Source organism: Nicotiana sylvestris, chromosome 12 (assembly GCF_000393655.2).
Source record: "Nicotiana sylvestris chromosome 12, ASM39365v2, whole genome shotgun sequence".
NCBI classification, from domain to species: Eukaryota; Viridiplantae; Streptophyta; class Magnoliopsida; order Solanales; family Solanaceae; genus Nicotiana; species Nicotiana sylvestris.
In genome coordinates this window covers 113,931,971-113,946,560 of record NC_091068.1, presented here as the reverse complement: position 1 = coordinate 113,946,560, position 14,590 = coordinate 113,931,971, and the positions used below count along the sequence as shown (strand labels likewise).

Sequence of the window (14,590 nt, the reverse complement as noted above, 5' to 3'; positions counted from 1 at the left end):
AAGAAAAAAAAGCAAAAAAAAAAGCAAAAGAAAAAGGAAAGAAAGATAAGAAATGAGTGAAAAGAAAGTCACAAGAAAAAAAGAGGATTGGGAACTACGTTTGACCTGATTCCTCAAAGAGGATACGTAGGCGCTTCACGGCTCGGTCAGAGTTTTGAAAAATGAAAAAAATCAGTTAGGATATCCCCAAGCAAGAAACTGGGGCAAAGGTTGCGTTTATTGTGAATAAATCTAATTCCGAAGGTTGTAACTAATAACCCAAAATTAATGCATTTTTTGAGCCTTTAATACCTTTTTTCTAGCCCTATCCAAAACCCACATTACGGTCCAAAGAAAGACCTTCTGATCAGTCTCCAAAAGATGCCAAGTCAGACAAATGAAGAGTCTTACCGGCGAACATAACATTCTGTTCCACGGCAGAAAGGACTCTAATCTCCAACAGAAAGAGTCATACCGGCAACACTCCAAATCCCCAGCTGGAAAGTGATACAAATGAGAGAGTCTTATCGGTGAAAACCTTCACAGGCACCATAAGGCGATGAAAGCTGAGAGAAGAACCAAAAATGAGAGAGACTTGCTAGTGAAAACCTTGCGGGCACTACAAGTTGAATAAGATTGAGAATCAGATGGGGAATTGCCAATTGAAGATCTGGAAAGACGATTAACGGCGGAGAATAGGCCACATATGCATGTCATGACCATTAGAGTCGGTATCTGCATTTGATAGGTTTTTATTTATAGTTTCTTTTGTTAAAGAGTCATTTTTTTCCTTTGTCTTTTATTCTGTTCCCTTTTATCTTTTTCCTTTCATAGAAAAATCCCCAATAGAGTCTGTCTGGTCAGAACAAGTGAATTGACTTCAAAATATGTCATCAGCTTTCCAATTATGTCAGATGAGATCTGACTAGTACCTCCAAATGGTATAGTCAGCAAAGAACAAGCGCGAGGCCAGTGTCAAAAAGATATCCCCAGCAAAGGGAATTGACAAAAGGATTGACAAGCGTCAAGAGGGATATCCTTGCCAAAACCAAGGTTATAAACCTCAAAGACAAGGCCCGTGAACAAAGCAAGGAGAGCAGTGAGCATGATTCGGCGAAATCCATACTAGACTAAAAGGTCGGGGAAATGCCAGTTTCCAAGCTATGCCACAAAAGAAGAGGGATATCCCCAGCAGGAAGGGATTATCCCCAGCACATAATATCATCCCCAACAAGTCGTGGAGCACAGCGCAATGAAGGAGAAAGGGAAAGCAATCCCAATAGGAGTATCACAGCCAACCACCATGTTTTAAACTAACAAATTTTGTTTGATTTGAAACAGGTAAAGGAAATGGCATTGATGCAGAAACGCATGCCACAAGGGATATTATCAAACTGGGGCAGAAAATTTTCCTTCCATTTAGAAAATTTTCTGGAAGTCAGGTACCCCCAGCTGATAACATTTTACCCCCCAACAGGTAAGTAAATCAAGGGAGGTAGTCTTTGAAGGAAGAAGCTATGTAAAAACAAAACAAAAAAGGAATAAAAAAAAAGAATAATAAAAAGAAAAACAAAAAAAATAAAAAGAAAAAAAAACAAAAGAAAAAGAAAAGGAAAGTCATCCCCGTCTAAATAATCCCCAACAGTTTCGAGGGAAGACAACACAGGTAAGTAAATAATTCAAAAAAAAAAAGAGAAAGCGAGGGTTTTATTAATAGGAGACGCACTTCCTAGTTTGAAATCGTTAGAGTTCTATCCATAGGAGATGCATTTCCTCCTAAGATTGTTTGAGTTTTACCCATAGGAGATGCATTTCCTCCTAAGATTGTTTTAGTTTCACCCCATAGGAGATGCATTTCCTCCTAAGGTTGTTTTAGTTTTACCCATAGGAGACGCATTTCCTCCTCGGTTTGTTTTAGTTTCACCCATAGGAGATGCATTTCCTCCTAAGTTTAAGTTTTACCCATAGGAGACGCATTTCCTCCTAAGTTTAAGTTTCACCCATAGGAGATGCATTTCCTCCTAAGTTTATGTTTTACCCATAGGAGATGCATTTCCTCCTAAGTGGTTGTTAAAGATATAAAAAAAACAAGACCTAGTCTGATGAACTTTCTCCTAGGATCCAAATCTTAGTCTGATGAATCTTTCTCCTAAGATAACCAAAAAAATGACCTAGTCTGACAAACCTTCTCCTAGGATCAAAATCTTAGTCTGATGAATCTTTCTCCTAAGATAACCAAAAAACAAAAAATGACCTAGTCTGATGAACCTTCTCCTAGGATCAAAATCTTAGTCTGACGAATTTTTCTCCTAAGATAGAGACCTAGTCTGACGAACCTTCTCCTAGGATCAAAATCTTAGTCTGATGAATCTTTCTCCTAAGATAACCAAAAAACAAAAAATGACCTAGTCTGATGAACCTTCTCCTAGGATCAAAATCTTAGTCTGACGAATTTTTCTCCTAAGATAGAGACCTAGTCTGACGAACCTTCTCCTAGGATCAAAATCTTAGTCTGATGAATCTTTCTCCTAAGATAACCAAAAAACAAAAAATGACCTAGTCTGATGAACCTTCTCCTAGGATCAAAATCTTAGTCTGACGAATTTTTCTCCTAAGATAGAGACCTAGTCTGACGAACCTTCTCCTAGGATCAAAATCTTAGTCTGATGAATCTTTCTCCTAAGATAACCAAAAAACAAAAAATGACCTAGTCTGATGAACCTTCTCCTAGGATCAAAATCTTAGTCTGACGAATTTTTCTCCTAAGATAGAGACCTAGTCTGACGAACCTTCTCCTAGGATCAAAATCTTAGTCTGATGAATCTTTCTCCTAAGATAACCAAAAAACAAAAATGACCTAGTCTGATGAACCTTCTCCTAGGATCAAAATCTTAGTCCGATGAATTTTTCTCCTAAGATAGAGACCTAGTCTGACGAACCTTCTCCTAGGATCAAAATCTTAGTCTGATGAATCTTTCTCCTAAGATACCAAAAAAATAAAAAAAATCAAAATCTTAGTCTGATGAATCTTTCTCCTAAGATCAAGTGTTGAAATTGGGAGCCCGCCCATAATAACAGAGGAATACATTCAGTCTTTACTTTCAAGTGTTGAAATTGGGAGCCCGCCCATAATAACAGAGGAATACATTCAGTCTTTACTTTCAAGTGTTGAAATTGGGAGCCCGCCCATAGAACAGAGGCATACATTCCAGTCTTTAAATTTCTTGTCAGGCGCCCACCTACATAACGAGTGGAATACTTTTCAGTCTTTAAATTTCTTTTCAGGCGCCCACCTGTATAATAAGAGGAATACCTTTTAGTCTTATACTGCAGATTTTGGAAATCAGTAACCCCACCGGAAGGTAGAAGGTTACAACGGGAATCCCCAGCTCCGGGAAGCAGAAGGCTACAACAAAAATCCCCAGCATTCAACCAAGTTATAAATAGCAGAAGCTCGCCTCAAGAATGCGAGTCAACATCTGAGATGGTCGACAAAAGCTGGACACAACATAAAAGAAAAAAGAAAAGAAGAAGAACAAGAAAGGAGAAAAACAAAAAAGGAGAAAAATACGGAAGTGGAGAACAGATGTGATCTGTTCAAGAACTAGCGCCTACAACTAGCAAGTATCAAGATTCAAATCCAAAGTCTGTATGAAGCACCATTCAAGACTCAAGACCAAGTTTCAGAAGACTTAAAGATAGGAATCCTTGTAACAAGTAGCTGATAGGCTTAGTTAGCCTTTTTCAGTTTTCATTTTTGTTGTAATGACAGGACCGCGGACCGGAACCTCAACGGAACGGCACCTCGATCGGCTCTTCACCTCGGTACACTTCACTATCTCTCTCATCCCGAACTACACGTGGCCTGATTCCTGTATAACCAAGGATATGTAGGCAGCTCAGATACCAGGGCTCGGTCACATTCCCTCCCTTTCCTTAAGTGTAGTCCGTCCAAGTAATGGTCGGGTCAAAAACACGTCTAGTCGTTCTTTGTCGGAAAACTCTTCGTGTTTCCAGTCAAAGAGGGGCAGCTGTAAGCACGTGATTTTTGACCCTCCCCGAGAATTTTCACATTTTTAGCGTGAATATGTGAAATTGGGTCTAGTATAGCTATTTTAACTATTTTTACTTTATTTCGTTGCAAAAAAGAAAATTTCAAAAAATATATATATAAATTTTAGTTTATGTATCTCTCATAAACTTGAAAAATACAAAAATTGTACTTTATTTTGGTACTTTATATAATTTCGAAAATTACAAAAGAAAATATAGTTCTATTAAGGTTTTATAGTCATTTTAACTTTGAAAAATACAAAAAATATTACCTCATATTTTATCTTAATATTTAAAAAACGAAAATTACAAAAAAATAGTTTTATTAATATTTTGTAGCTATTTTAAATCTTGAAAAATATTAAGAAAATAATAATATAGTTTTGTTTTAAATTAGTCTTATTTTAGTAGCTATTTTGCTTATATAGGACTAGTTAAGCAACGTCGTGTTCCTATTTCTCGGGTCCGGGCAAAAGAATAATATTCGGGTTCAAACTACCCGGTTTTAGGCCTAATTTTCGGACCTAGCCCATAATAAATCGAGTCCACGACACATGGGGAACCCCACCACGCGTGGGGGACATATGCCTTGAACCCCACCACGCGTGGGGCTCATTTTTCTTGGCACAAACGGACATTTTGCTGAACAAAAGGGGGATTTTAAAATTTTTGGAGAGGGCGACTGTTGATTCATCTTCTCCAAAAAAGGAGAAGAACAAAAAACCAAAAAAACGGACTTTGGAATTTTTTTGGAGAAAGGTACTGTTCACGCTTCTTCTTCTTAGAGAAGAAGAAGCAGAAACCCTAGAGAAAAGGAACCACCCTCCTCCTCCCAGCTCGACCATCATCACTACCCAGCCCGACGAGTAGCAGCAGCGTCGTCACTGTCCAAACACCACCTCCATCAACAAACCTCCAGCTCCAGTCCGTCACCTTCCACCGCGACCAAACGACCATCGTCCAAACACCACCACCAGTTCCAGCCATCCCTCCCAGCAGTGAACGAAACCACCATTGTTACCTACCCAGCGACGCCCAGCTCCACCATCGCCTCCTTCCTCCATTAAATCCGGCGAGCCCTGCTGCTTCGTCACCTTCCCCAGCACCACGACCAACAACAACAACCAGCTCCCTCCATCGTCTCACACAGCCCACGACCATCACTTCTCCTCCTAGCTCCATCGTTGCACCCCCCCCCCCCCCCCCCCGTCGTCAAACACCACCAGTCGACAACCCATCAGCCCAGTTATCGTTGTTCTTTCATCATCGTCGTGCAGTCCGTTGAGGTCGCCTTTGGTTCGTCGAGGTCCGGTACGTCGAGGCAGTCCGTTGAGGTCGATGTAGAGGTTTGGTCCATGGCTCTTTCCGTTTTTGTTTGTTCAGGTTAGTAAACCTCAAGTGTTAGATAAGGAAATGTTACGTTAAATGTTCGAAGACGCAATATATAAATTCGTATGATAATTCTCTGCTTATGTTTTCACCGTATGCATTTTGTTCATTTTGCGTTATGTTATTATTGTTTACTTGATGTCATTTGATTTAGTTGTATTAGTTGTTCTATGACACAAGTTTGACGTTAATCTGTTCGTACTTTCCTTTGCTTAGGTCATTCGGACAAAATTATTATTAGTACATGCTCTTACTACGCCCGAAACACTCGTTCACTAAACTCATTTTATTAATTTTTTTTGACAAGTTATGAGATTTTGGTTGTAAAAAGTCGTAAGGTTTAGTATTGTTAAAGGCGTAAAAATGGCATCCTTTTTAAAAAATAAAAAAGGTAAATAAAAACAAACAAATAAATAAACAAAAAAAAACGAGACTAGCTTCGCCAAAAATAAAAATGTACAGATTGCGGAGCCCTCACAAAATATATGTATTAAACACTTAGACTCCGGGACGGGCCGTTTAGCAAAATTCACGGCCCTACCCAATATAATAATGCGCTAGTTGCTTTAGGCGCGCCTTTAATAATGTTATCTCCCTAAACTCGGGTGCACATTTATGTGACCCAAATCCAAATCTCAACGGAATCGAAATGTGTCTCTAATCACGGGTATATTGATTATGGCGTGGCCCGAGATGCATTTCCATGACGTTGCAAATTCTTTTAAAAATAATGAATGAGACGAGCCTCAACAAACAAAAATATAGAAGCTGCGGGGCCCTCTCTATATATATATATTAAAAATACTTAGAATTCGGGACATGCCGTTTAGCAAATTTTGCGGTCTTCTCCAAAATAACAATACGTTAGTTGCTTTAGGTGCGTCTTAATAACGTATTTTTCTTAATTCGGGTGCACATTTATGTGACCCAAATCCAAATCTCAACCGAGTCGAGATATGTCAATAACCACGGGTGCATTGATGTAACGTGGTTTGAGATATATTTTCACGACGTTGCAATTCTCGTAAAAAATAATAATAAAAGCGGTCAAGAGTTTAAAACTCGCACATAGGTTTTAACATGTATAAAATCAGATAATCAAGCCAAATATAACAGTTGAGCGACCGTGCTAGAACCACGGAACTCGGGAATGCCTAACACCTTCTCCCGGGTTAACAGAATTCCTTATCCGGATTTCTGGTACGCAGACTATAATATAGAGTCATTCTTTTCCTCGATTCGGGATTAAAATTGGTGACTTGGGACATCCTAAATCTCCCAAGTGGCGACTCTGAAATAATTAAACCAATCCCGTCTCGATTGTCCTTTAATTGGAAAAAACTCTCCTGCGCCCCCGCGGGTGCGGAAAAAGGAGGTGTGACAAGAAGTATGAATGGAAGTTTGAAGGAAAGTTTTGAATGGATTTTCATAAAATCCTAACGCCTTTAAATAAGGCAAGTCCTAGCTTGGGGTGCAGATTTTTTTATGTAAAACGCAGTATAATATCACGCTTTATGTATTTGAATTATTGTTATGTCAGTTATCCACAGAACACTTATTGGTGGGCCCAAAAATGAAGTAAAACATATTGCGCTTTAGTACATAAAAAAACAAATTATTTAGTAAAACGCAGTATTATACTGCGCTTTACTTTAACGACTAAAATTTCGAACGCCTTTAAATAAGGCAAGTCCTAGCTTATGGTGCATAATTTTTTTTATATAAAACGCAGTATAATACCACGCTTTATGTATTTGAATTATTGTTATGTCAGTTATCCGCAGAACACTTATTGGTGGGCCAAAAAATGAAGTAAAACACAATACTCCCTCCGTTTCATATTAAATGAGGTAGTTTAACTCGACACGAAATTTAAGAAAAAAGAAGAAGTCTTTTGAAACTTGTGGTCTTAAAAGCTTAAGGGGTAAAAAGTTTGTAGGGCCATGACATTTGTGTGGTTATAAAATCTTCTCATTGAGGGTAAATGGGTAAAATGAAAGAGTTTAAAGTTGAATTATTTCCAAATTTAGAAATGTGTCATTTGTTTTGGAACAGACTAAAAAAGAAAGTACCTCATTTAATATGAAACGGAGGGAGTATAATACTGCACTTTAGTAAAACGCAGTATTATACTGCGCTTTAGTAAAACGCAGTATTTTACATAAAAAAATGAATTATTTAGTAAAACGCAGTATTATACTGCACTTACTTTAATGGCTAAAATTTCGTTAACGTAAAGCGCAGTATAATACTGCATTTTAGGTACAAATGTAACATTTTTTATAGCTGTAGAAACGTAATTAGAGTCCAAAAACTTGCCATTTTGGTTTCGGGCTTTAATATTGCAAACTTCAACTTTTAGTATTAAAAGCCAGCGTTTGGCCACAGATTCCCAAAATTGTTTTAAAAAATCTGATTTGGGTGAAGTGTGGTTTGACGATGAAAATTTGTCTGGACATCATTTTCCAAACATATTTCACTTTTTTTTTTTGAAAAAACCCTGAAACGTGACTTATACCCATAAGCTCTAAAAATTATCAAAAATACCTAACAATGCCAAACAAACAAACTTGTTAATCCTGTAAATACAGAATGTTCGTCGATGCCATTCATTATCATTATCACAAATCATAGTCCTCAACATAGATATGTTTGGCACAAAATTATTATTTTTATAATGAACTACATAATATATTATCCTAAAATCATAACCTGATATTTTAACATCAACTGCTAATAGCAATTACTAGCTACTACAATTCCTCAAATTACAATAAAATTACAAGATCCATGAGTCCAAAAAAAAATGATAGTAACGAACTAGTTGATTAGTTGGGTCATAATAGATGGTGGACTTTTTTAATAAAATATAAAAGTTTGGAATAATTTTTAAAATTGTTAAAAAAAACCAACGGCAATATTTTGAGCCAAAAATAGGTCTAGACCTAGTTTTGGAATTTAAAAATTTTATTTTTATAATCTATTAAAATATGGATAAAATCTATAAACAAATAGGTTTTGCCAAATTTTTTTTGAAAAAACCCTTGTCAAAATCCATGGACAAACGAGAGCTAAATCCCTTAATTGTTAGAGGTATGTGATAAAATTAACCTTATCTCTTCTTCTTTTATTTATTTATTTATTTATTTATTTATTAAATCTTTCTTAAATGAGTAATAATGTTAATGTGCCTCCTATGATAGTAGAAGTTGGATTTGAAAAGATAATTAATACCTTATTGATTTTCTAAGCTGCAAATATTTTAGACCAAGTTTTTTGGTTTAAAGTGACAAATAAAATGACCAGAGAAAGTTTATTTTCTCAGTTGTATAGTCGCCATAGGTTAAAATATTTGAACTCTATTCCCCAATTAAGAATTTAAACAAAGCAACTTCCCCTTTCCTTCCAACTCTTCTTCTGTCTTGACACAAAAGAAAACTCCTTTTCCTCTTCCTCTGTATGTTCCGTCGTTCATAGTTCCAGAACAAAAGATCTTCGAACTCAAAACTGAATAAGTAAAATCAGTTAAAAATGAGCAGCATAGGAACAGGTTATGACTTATCCGTGACGACATTCTCGCCGGACGGCAGAGTATTTCAGATCGAATATGCCGGCAAAGCCGTCGATAACAGTGGTACTGTTGTCGGAATTAAATGCAAGGACGGAATCGTTTTGGTATTTTGTTTTATTTGGTTGATTAGGGGTTTTCAACGTTTTGTGTTTTAGTGTTTTTATTGATTGATTGATATTTTGGGGAATTTTGAAATTGTAGGGAGTTGAGAAGCTGATTGCGTCTAAAATGATGTTACCGGGATCTAATCGTCGGATTCACTCCGTTCATCGCCATTCTGGCATGGTAATCGTTTATGCTAGTACTACTGACGTAGTGTTACTAATTTTTCTTGCATTGATTTATTATTTGATCCTCCCAGGGGATAATTATATGACATTATAACTAATATTACAACTACTACTACTATCCCTTAGTCCCTAGCGGGATGACCTAGCGTCGAAGACCTGGAGTGCTAATAATTGGAATCAGCATAGGTGACAATAGGTGAATTCTTCCCATCGTCTAAGCATTGGCGGATAGAGTTACTAGGTAGCCAGGGGCTGAGCTATCTTGAAAGAAGCATCTTTGAATCTAAATATGGCAAAAACTAGTTTTTAGGTTATATTATAATAGCTGTTGAGTTTCCGTGACATACAAAAAATTTCTAGTAAAGTGGCAAAAGGGGTTAAAATTGCTTAGGTTATAGGTTCAATTCCCAGGCATAATATTTTTGAATCCCCTGTATAGATTCCTGGCTCCGCTATTTCTACTAGATAACAATTACTGGCGGATTAGCCGAGGTGTGAGTAGGCTGACTTGGACACCACCTTAATTTGAAAGAATTAAACTATTAATCCTCATTCCTAAATAAGTTGGACTAGCTCGGCTGTATGAATTGTCTACATCCATTCTGCTCAATTTGGGTCCTGTCATACCAATGCCTAATAATTTGTCTTTGGGGTGCTCTAAAGTTAGATATTCTCTAGTTCTCCTACTTTTTTTTTGTTTGATGATGGGACTGATTTAATTTCATCTATGTCTATGTTCTTTAGCGTTGAACTAATATTGAGAAAAGGTTTAGGCTTTGTTATCTTTCTTTTCAATGGTGTTTGTTCGTAAAAAATCAATTAAGATGGTTTCTAGTGATGACAATGGAGTGTTGCTGCAGTTATTGATTTGTTAGAGGTATAAATTTACAGAAGCATCATCAAATGCCCCATTAAAGCTGAAAAGGACCTATGGGCTATGGCACTGTTAAAGTTTTGAACCACTGCTCTGTTGGATGATTCTTGGGTGATGGTTTATTCTATTTTGCTTATTTTCTTTATGTACAGGCTGTTGCAGGGCTGGCTGCAGATGGGAGGCAAATTGTTGCCCGCACGAAGTCTGAAGCAACCAACTATGAAAGGTTTGCTTCTTGCCACCTTATCTGAAAACATATGTGTGTCAGTGTGTGTGTACTTACATCTTGATGTGTGAGTTTCGTTTCTACATCTGTTTCTCCTGTAGTTTAGCATTCGTGGGAGTTCACATTTGGCATTTCATAGATCTATGAAAACAGCAAACCGATTTGTGGTTTCCTATTGGCTTTAAGTTTTGTTTTACCACTTGTAGTTTTCTAATAATGCTTTGAAAATGTAAATTGATTAGGACCTATCGTTTATGGATCACTTGCGTTCAGAAGTATTAACTCGCTCTATTATGGGCTATATTTGTTCTGGTAGATACACACGAAATAATTTAAATTGTACGGCGCTCGAGTCGTTGACTAGTGTTAGGTAAAGTGTGATATTCCTTAAGTGTGACATATGGATGAAAAACTTAATGATGTATCTATGCATATCTTCACGGCTTTGAAGTGCAAAGGTTGCTCCTTGAGTGAGCTTTTTGCAGGTGAATTGCTTATTTATTTTTCCGTGGTTGTAAGAACATAAATGGACGATCTGGCCCTTATGCATACCTATCTTGTCTCTATAGTCAACCTAGATATCAAATCAACGAAAAATATTGCAGATTTACAATCCCACTATGAAGCTACTCAAGATTAAAGAAGTATTATTTGGTTTGCATTTTTTCCAGAAGCACCTTCATAATACTAAAGTGAGATACAGTGGTATTTAAGTCATTTTTCTGGCTTTTCTGCTGCCACGATTGTGTCAAAGAGGCACTGTCAGATACGCCTCTGCTTCTGTTGATATCTCCAGCAAGGGTTTATTAGCACTTTAGCGGATCCTATTGCTAATGTTATCCTCCCTAGAAAGATGCCAGTGTTGTCACGTGGGATATTTATTAACATAGCTTTTGATTCGACAGGGGGCTTTTGCAGTTGTTCCTTTGATTATTATTACCAAACGTGCTGTTTGTATATTTCCTACATTAGTAGATGGAAAGTCAAAAAGATTTTAGAGCCTCATCTTAGAGTTCTAGATGGTGATGAAAGTTTTTTCCCCGACTCGACATTATGAAATTTTTTGTTTCACAGTCATCATATATCACCACCCTAATTTTTTATTCTTCTATTGACTGGGTTTGTAATTTGTAGTACATATGGTGAACCAATTCTGGTAAAAGAGCTTGCAGAACGTGTTGCTAGTTATGTACATTTATGCACACTTTATTGGTGGCTCAGGTATGTTGGAATATCTGTTGCCATTTTGATACTCAGCTTCTTCCTTTTATTTGCTTTTTGTACCTGAAATATTGGAGTACTACTTGTTTTAGGCCTTTCGGATGTGGGGTGATCCTTGGAGGCTATGATAGAGATGGACCTCAACTCTACATGGTTGAGCCGTCTGGTGTCTCCTATGTGAGTTAAATCATTGTTTAACTGCTATATGTTTGTGACACATGGCCTGCTATTATATTTTATTGAATAGCTTCCTCACCTTGGACCGACCCTTATTAATTGAGTCTATTTAAGATGTTGATGTCTTATGTTGTTTGTTGTAGAGGTACTTTGGTGCTGCTATTGGGAAGGGCAGACAAGCTGCTAAAACGTAAGTATATAGATCTCTTCTGTACAATCTAAATTTCAGATTTGAAACAATCAGACATGGCTTTCTGATGGTGGTGAATATTTTAATTTGCATTTAGTTTCAACTATCAAAAACAGATTGCACGAAATGTTGTTCCGAGTTGAAATTTTGCTTGGCCTTTTTAAAAGTGCCATTGATGTCATCCTTGGGGTTGTGCAGTTAGCCTTTCTAGATTTTAAGCTCTGTCCATTATCATCCACAAGAAAATGACGAAGTTCATTATTATATATTCCCTCTTCCCTAAGAGAATGACAAAATTACCTTTAAGAAAAGGTTAAACTGATAAATATCTGCCCTAGTTTTTGACATTTATTAATTTATCTTTAGAAATAAAACTTGCAGATCCAGAAACTACATGGAAAGTTACTACTAACAGTAATGATTGGGCTAAAAATCACATTTAAAAAGTTGTTGTCAAAGAAGTTTTTCTTTGACTTCACTATGATACAGTATAAAAAATCAAAGTCGTTTTCCTGATACATTAATTGTGCTTTCGATGTTCACGTGGTGCTGTTTACCCAGAATTTTATGGTTATAAGCACTTTCTCTCGTCTAAAGCAATGCTTAAAAGGTTCAAATCTTTTCTTGCCATAGACCATAGTTTGTCAGAGGGGTTGTAATTGAAAACTGGGGATATCTTATTTATTTGGACTCCATGAGTTTTTGGCAACGATGGGAATGTCCTCTCGAGTTTCTACCATCATAGAAACACCTATTATTAATGAGATTAACTTGCTTATCTTAGCAAGTCACTTGAACACCCTTGGCCAAAATCTTATCATCATTAAACTGGTCCAGTATGTTACTGGATGACCACATAATATCTTCGTTTTCTTTCATCTATTTTCTTTTTCTGTCTTATTAAGAAATACAGGTTTATTTAACTACCCGCACAAGGGAGAGAGATCTGTAACCTCATTTGTGTGGCACTTTATTTTGGTCGTTCAGAAATGCCTCTATTTAAAATATTATTCTATGTAACTTTGAACTTTCTAAAATTCAAGTTAAAACTTTTATTTATGTTTCTCTATTGAACTATTTTTCTTACTGTTTATTTTGGTTTTATGAAGGTCTGATAATATCTTGGTGATGTTAGAAGTAAACCGGCATAAACAGTTTACTGGTTTAGTTAGTATACTCGATAGAGACTAAGCTATTTTAAATATGAGAATAAAAAAACAGTGATCAAGTTGAGTTTTTTTCAATTAGGATTTAAGCTTTGCCGTTTTTGGATTTTTTCGTTATATCTGGCACCAAATTTTCTTTTATGCACACTAATGTGACTTTGAAATAAAATCTTGGCAGAGAAATTGAAAAGTTGAAGCTCTCAGAAATGACGTGTCGGCAAGGGGTAATTGAGGTAGCCAAAATGTAAGTAACTGTTCTCATTGAGTCATTGAACTTTACAATTTGATTCATGCTAATATTTTATTGCTGAAATTTTTGTTGAAATCTGACCTGATGCACATGCAAGTTCTATTTTTGAGTAGTCACTAGATGTTCTGCGCATAGTTTGTAGATGTTCTATGTTGACATTGAGAACTGCCTGCAAATCAATTTATATATAACATGTTCCAGTTCTCTCAACCTTTGGTTAGTTCAATATTTTTCGGGCAGTCAATCAGACTCTTGTAATATGTGAACTGGTTTTAACTATGCGTAAAGGGATGTTAGTATCATCACTTGCATTTGGAAACACCAAGTTTAGTTCTTTATGAAGTGGTAAGCCTATGCTTTTATCTATAGGTTGCAAGAATGGAAGCATCAGTTATTAGTTTTTTTCCCCAGAAATTTAAGGGTTTCAAATTCATTTAGTTGGTGCTGCATGCTTTTATTGTTCAGCTTTTTGACAATATGCTTTATCTGGAACTAGAATATACGGAGTACATGATGAGGCAAAGGACAAGGCATTTGAACTGGAAATGAGTTGGGTGTGTGATGAGTCTAACCGACAGCATCAGAAGGTGATTCACTATCCTTCCGAGGACACTTTTAATAGGAACTGATATCTTTGTGTTAAATGCTAATGTTGACTCGACATTTTCTTGATTTTTTGCCTGCACCTGTCACAGAAGCAAAAACAAAGATATTAAAGCAAATGACATTTTTAGCTTATTTATTACTTTTGTAATTTTCCATCATACTTTTATTTTGTCTGCATGCAATGTATATCATAATGGTGAATGAATGTAATTGATGTTAACTGAAATAAAAATCTGGTTGGTAACTCGTGCTGCTATTTAATGTTGCCATAGGTTCCTGCCGATTTGTTAGAGGAAGCCAAGGCTGCGGCTAAAGCTGCACTTGAAGAGATGGATGCAGATTAGTGGCACAAAAACACTTTGTTCCTTATTTTATTCATGCACCTACCTTTTATCGGCTGAGTCAAATAGTCTTGCTCTGCCGTGTTTGGAATTTGGCACCTGTATGATGATTACTTTTAGTGATGAAAGAGATTTGTTATTCCCTTAAACTGTAATCTCATAACTTTCTAAGATCAAGAGGATAGGTTGCATTCTCATATGGGGAATTCTCGTTTTTAGCAGTTTTTAACTTCTAATGATAAGTTACTGTTGTCCCA

At 36.4% G+C, this 14,590-nt stretch overlaps 1 protein-coding gene across 1 annotated transcript; it reads left to right on the top strand.

Annotated features, from left to right (window-relative positions):
• Positions 1–8,748: 8,748 nt before the first annotated feature.
• LOC104234550 (proteasome subunit alpha type-3-like) lies at positions 8,749–14,590 on the top strand. The gene is made up of 9 exons (XM_009788159.2): positions 8,749–9,096; positions 9,194–9,277; positions 10,309–10,382; positions 11,517–11,603; positions 11,696–11,780; positions 11,924–11,970; positions 13,315–13,380; positions 13,883–13,973; positions 14,265–14,590. Exons 1-9 carry the CDS (start codon positions 8,953–8,955, stop codon positions 14,334–14,336), a joined length of 750 nt encoding a protein of 249 aa, XP_009786461.1. The 5' UTR covers positions 8,749–8,952; the 3' UTR covers positions 14,337–14,590.